Source organism: Gopherus evgoodei, unplaced genomic scaffold, assembly GCF_007399415.2.
Source record: "Gopherus evgoodei ecotype Sinaloan lineage unplaced genomic scaffold, rGopEvg1_v1.p scaffold_70_arrow_ctg1, whole genome shotgun sequence".
Taxonomy (NCBI): Eukaryota; Metazoa; Chordata; order Testudines; family Testudinidae; genus Gopherus; species Gopherus evgoodei.
Genome location: NW_022060091.1, coordinates 99,731 through 104,778, shown reverse-complemented (window position 1 = coordinate 104,778; position 5,048 = coordinate 99,731). Strand labels below are relative to the sequence as shown.

General features: G+C 42.7%; 1 protein-coding gene across 1 annotated transcript; it reads left to right on the top strand.

Annotated features, from left to right (window-relative positions):
- Positions 1–389: 389 nt before the first annotated feature.
- On the top strand, positions 390–1,019 carry LOC115643759 (olfactory receptor 14A16-like). The gene has a single exon (XM_030547745.1). It carries the CDS (start codon positions 390–392, stop codon positions 1,017–1,019), a length of 630 nt encoding a protein of 209 aa, XP_030403605.1.
- Positions 1,020–5,048: the final 4,029 nt, after the last annotated feature.

The following is a 5,048-nucleotide window of genomic DNA, read 5'->3' as shown; positions in this document are numbered from 1 at the left end:
TTACAGCAAACCTAATTTTTTTCTGCCTAGATCCAAGCAAAAATATGAGTTTTCAGTTTTCCTATGTGTATATATAGAAAGTCTCAGCTATGAAAATTTGATTAATTGAAAACATAATTTTCCTTTGAAAACAATTTAAGTAGAAAATTTCTGACCATGCATGATTGGAAACTGAGCTTTAAGAAAGCCTAGGGAATGCAAATATTGTCCAATAATATGATAATTTCAAAGCCATACATTCTATTTCATCTCTTTTTATTTGCAGCCCTTGGTTCATACTGTTAGTTATGCCTAGGGCTCCAGCGAGGCCTATACTGACTGCAGCCGAACCCTGGCCATTGCCCTTGTCCTTCCCTTCACAATCATCACATGATGTACTGAGGAAGAAAATGTCCAACCAAATCACCGTGACCGAGTTCCTTCTCTTGGGATTCTCTGACATTCGGGAGCTGCAGATTTTGCATTTCATGGTGTTTCTAGGGATTTACCCGATAGCCCTGACTGGGAATGTTCTCATCAAAGCCATAGCCCTCGACCACCATCTTCATGCCCCCATGTATTTCTTCCTGATGAATCTGTCCATCCTAGACCTTGGCTGCATCTCCATTGTCGACCCCGAATCCATGGCCAATTCCCTCATGAGCACCAAGGTCATTTCATATTACGGATGCATCATCCAAGTCTTTTTCTTCCTTTTCTTTGTTACAGCTGAGCCTCCCTTACTAATCATCATGGCGTATGACTGGTACATTGCCATCTGCCAACCACTGCACTACAAGTCAATGATGAACAGGAGAGCTTGTGTCCAAATGGCAACCAGTATCTGGATCGGTGGAGTTCTCAATTCTGCACTGCACAGTGGAAACACGTTTGCAATAATCTTCTGTGGAGACAATGAGAGGGAGCAGTTCTTCTGTGAAACCCTCCAGCTCCTCAAACTTGCCTCCTATGACTCATATCTCAGAGAAATTGGGGCTATTGCCTTTAGTGTGTACTTTGCCTTAAACTGCTATTTTTAATATATATAAAATTGTGTCTTATATTCTGATCCTCAAAACAGTTCTGAGAATTCCCTTTGAGCAGGGCTGCCCTAAAGCTTTCTCCACCTGCCTCCCTGACCTCATTGTGGTCTCCATGTATGTTTGCACTTCTAGTTTTGCCTATGTTAAACACACCTCCAGCTCAGTCTTAGGTCTAGATCTCATGGTGACTGTTTTTGTATTCTGTGGTGCCTCTCATGAAGAATCCGATCATTTATAGCATGAGAAACGAAGATATCAATGCTTCCCTTTGGAAAATGATTGGGTCAAGGCTATTTTCCAAAAAATAAAATGGCCACCTTTCTCTCAAGACTGTTGTCTCATTCTATGCCTCTTTAAAATACAATCAACTGTTGACATTATTGTTTCTATGAGAAGAGAACGTGCAATCCATTTCTGCACACTGACATATACACTGGTAAATATCTAGAAAAACTCCACTCAGGTCAATGGAGTTGCTATAAATTTTCACCTATATAAATAAGATAAAAATCTATCTCTCTGTCCAACTAAGAACATAAGAATGGCCATAATAGGTCAGACTAAAGAACCATCTAGCCCATTATCCTGTCTACACACAGCGGTCATTATCAGATGCTTTAGAGAGAATGAACAGAACAGGACAATTATTGAGTGACCCATTCTGTGCTGTCTAGTTCCAGCATCTGGCAGTCAGATGCTTAGGGAAACCCAGAGCACGGGGTTGCATTCCTGATCCTCTTGATTACTAGCCATTCATGGATCTACCCATTATGAACTTATCATGTCTAGCTATCCATCCATCCCCATACATACCCCTCCATTTATTGATCGATCCATCAGTCTGAGGCTTTTGTACTGCTACCCATCACCATGATATCAGAGCACTTTCCACATAAAATCAGTTACCATATCAAAGTCATACATGGGGTCTCTGGCTCTTCTCCTTTCTTCAGGATGAAGATTAAACATTCTGCCCCTGCCATGTCACCGAGGCCAGAGGAGCTCTCTGCCCCCACTACTGACCCAGGGCCGGAAGAGCTATAAGCCTCTGCCATGGCCATGGGGCTCAAGGTGTCAGCTGCTGCCCCCAGCAGCAGGGATCTTTTGCTATAATGAACCCCTGGCTTTAACGAACAAATGGCTTAAATCCTCAGGGGTTCGTTATAATGAGGATGTACTGTATTTCGTTGGTTGATTGATTTGTTTCTTTGTTCCACAGATTTTTGGAATATGTGGGTGGGGGTTTGGGAGGGCGAGGTATGTTTAATAGAGGGGAGTATCCATTTGATGTCATCAAGTATTGGGTACTACCAGATCAGGCCCCAGATGGAGCATGCACCTATTTTCCCCTGGTTCGTGGATCGCTAGTAGACACAGGGGCCTCCCTGACTGGACTTAGGCATCTCTCTCTGAGCTAGCACACACTCCTCTCCTCAGAGTCCTTAGAGTTAGAAAAATTTTCCCAATCTTTAACCTAAATCTCTCTTGCTGCAGATTCAGTCCATGACTTCTTGTCCTATCTTCAATGGACATGGAGGACAATTGATCACCATCCTCTTTATAACAGCCCATAACATATTTGAAGACTGTTATCAGGTCCCCACTCAGACTTCTTTTCTCTTCCTAGTATGGCAACTGCCACTGAGGAAATGATCAAAGAGCAGCAAAATTCCTTGTGCATATGCTAAACCATATGATGGGACACGAATACAATAAGGCTCAAAACTTCAAATCTATCAAATTCCCCAAGTAGCTTTGAAAATTCCCTTCAACGGGACTGGACATCCAATTCACCTTGGCAACTTTTACCAAGGCCAGTGTTGGATTCTCCATTGCTTGATGTCTTTAGATCAAGACTGACTGCCCTTCTGGAACATGCATTCATCAGACATAAGTTATTGGGCTCAAGACAGGGGTAAATGGCCTGTAATCTACAGGAAGGCGGAAGACTTAGACTGGGTGAGCTAATGGTCCCTTCTGGCCTTAAATCCTATGAATATTCTGCAAAAGCTTCCATTGATGGAACCTAGGGTCCAAACCCCCTTTGGACCTTTACAATTCTAGACTAAAGCCTGTTTTCAATCTCTTGTTAGTTGGCTCCTTACTTGAAAGCCTTCAAGAACTAAATCCTTCTTTTCACCTACAAAGCAAGTGCACTTCTCCAAGGCAGTGTGTCTGACACATAACTCGGTGGCATCCTGTCTGGGAAGAAGACAGGGCTGTGATTTTTTAAGAGTTCTGAGGAGTTAAATGCAAGTTCTCAAGGACTCCTTTAACTCCATTAGGCCCTACTCCAGAAGGGAGCCACACTGTTCACTGTTGGACAATATACCCGCCACCAGTGCCTCTGGAACAAAATCCAGGAAATCTAGTTTGTTGGAACATATTCCTGGTAGAGGAGATTTCTAGGAAGCCGTGCAGAAGCTGTTTGGGAGGGCTTAGCATGGTGAATCCAGGTAGCTGGCCATTCATTTGGTTTCAAACTGGATAATCCGCTTTTTGTCTGGTTTGTCCCCTGTCTGGTATTGAGACAAAACCAGACATATTTTTGTCCAGTATCACGGATGAGGGACGCATGCAAGGTCACACTGACAGGCAAGACGATGAGCCAGGGGTGGGGTCACCGCTTTCTCAGAAGTACCAGAATGTCAGGTGTGATGTTGCTTTATATAAATAATAAATCCCATAATAATTCATAGAAATATGCTTATGAGTGTGAATATGATATGACTGGAATGTGTTTTATGTTAGATGTGCCATGAAACATATCACTGCAAAGGTTGTGGTCTACTGGATATATTCATTCTATTTACATGCATGTATCATTTTTGTTTTTGAAGTTATAGATATTGGCAATGTACTTGTTTGATTTTAGGTAGCCTCAGTGAAGCAGTTAGTCAGCTTCTTGAGAAAAGACTACTCTCAGTAAGTGCTTATTCAAGAAACAGTTAAGCTAACAATGAACTCTAGAGATGCCAATCCACATCTAAGCTTTCCTGGGAATGTGGCATCGTCCGGTAAAGTTATGAGTCATGCATGGACATATGACTTCCCCATGTGAATCCAAAACTTCATCGCGCTACTAGACTAAGCATGGGAGAGGAGAAGGGGTTTCCACCCACAAGAGAAATTTGATTTAAACGCCAGGAAACCCCTCCATTCTGTCCTCAGCTGGCTCAAGAGATAGCCTCTCCGTCCCCAAAGGATACCTGAAAGAAACTCGAAGAATGGATACTAGCCATAGAGGTGTGAGTAATTGCTGGACCCAGACTAGAAGGAGGCTAGTTTGTAAAAGAAGCTTACTGGAACATCTCTGAGGGTGAGATTTCATCTGGAATCACTTTCTTACTGTATTAGGGCTTAGACTTGCGTGTTTTGCATGGTAATTCGCTTTGTTGTCTCTCATTACTTGGAACCACTTAAATCCTACTTTTTGTTTTTAATAAAATCACTTTTGACTTATTAATTAACCCTAGAGTATGTATTAATATCCTGGGAGAAGGGGCAAAGCAGCTGTGCATATGTCTCTATCAGTGTTATAAAGGGTGAACAATTTATGAATTTATCCTTTATAAACTTTATACAGGGTAAAATGGATTTATTTGGGGTTTGGACCCCATTTGGAGTTGGGTATCTGAGTGTTGGAGACAGGAACACTTCTTAAGCTGTTTTCAGTTAAGCGTGCAGCTTTTGGAGGATGTGGTTCAGATCTGAGTCTGTGTTTGTAGCAGTCAAGCATGTCTGGCTCAAACCAGGCAAGGCACTGAAGTCCCAAGCTGGCAGGGAAGACAGGCTCAGTAGTCCAGGCACAACAGGTGGCAGTTCCCAGGGGGGGCTTCGGTGATCCAACCCATCAGATCCGGCATTCTGGGAATGCATCAGTGGCCAACCTAGCTGAGGGAAGAGCTGGGAAACATTTTTCTAAACCTTTGGCAGATTGTTTAACTCAGCTAAAAACATAGCAGCATCTGTCACAAATAGGATGAGGAAACCATTTTCCATTGATGAGTTTCTTTGACCAGCTCT

What these genes read in the sequence shown, in the direction of transcription:
- LOC115643759 (XM_030547745.1), top strand. Translation starts at nt 390, where the DNA reads ATGTCCAACCAAATCACCGTGACCGAGTTCCTTCTCTTGGGATTCTCT.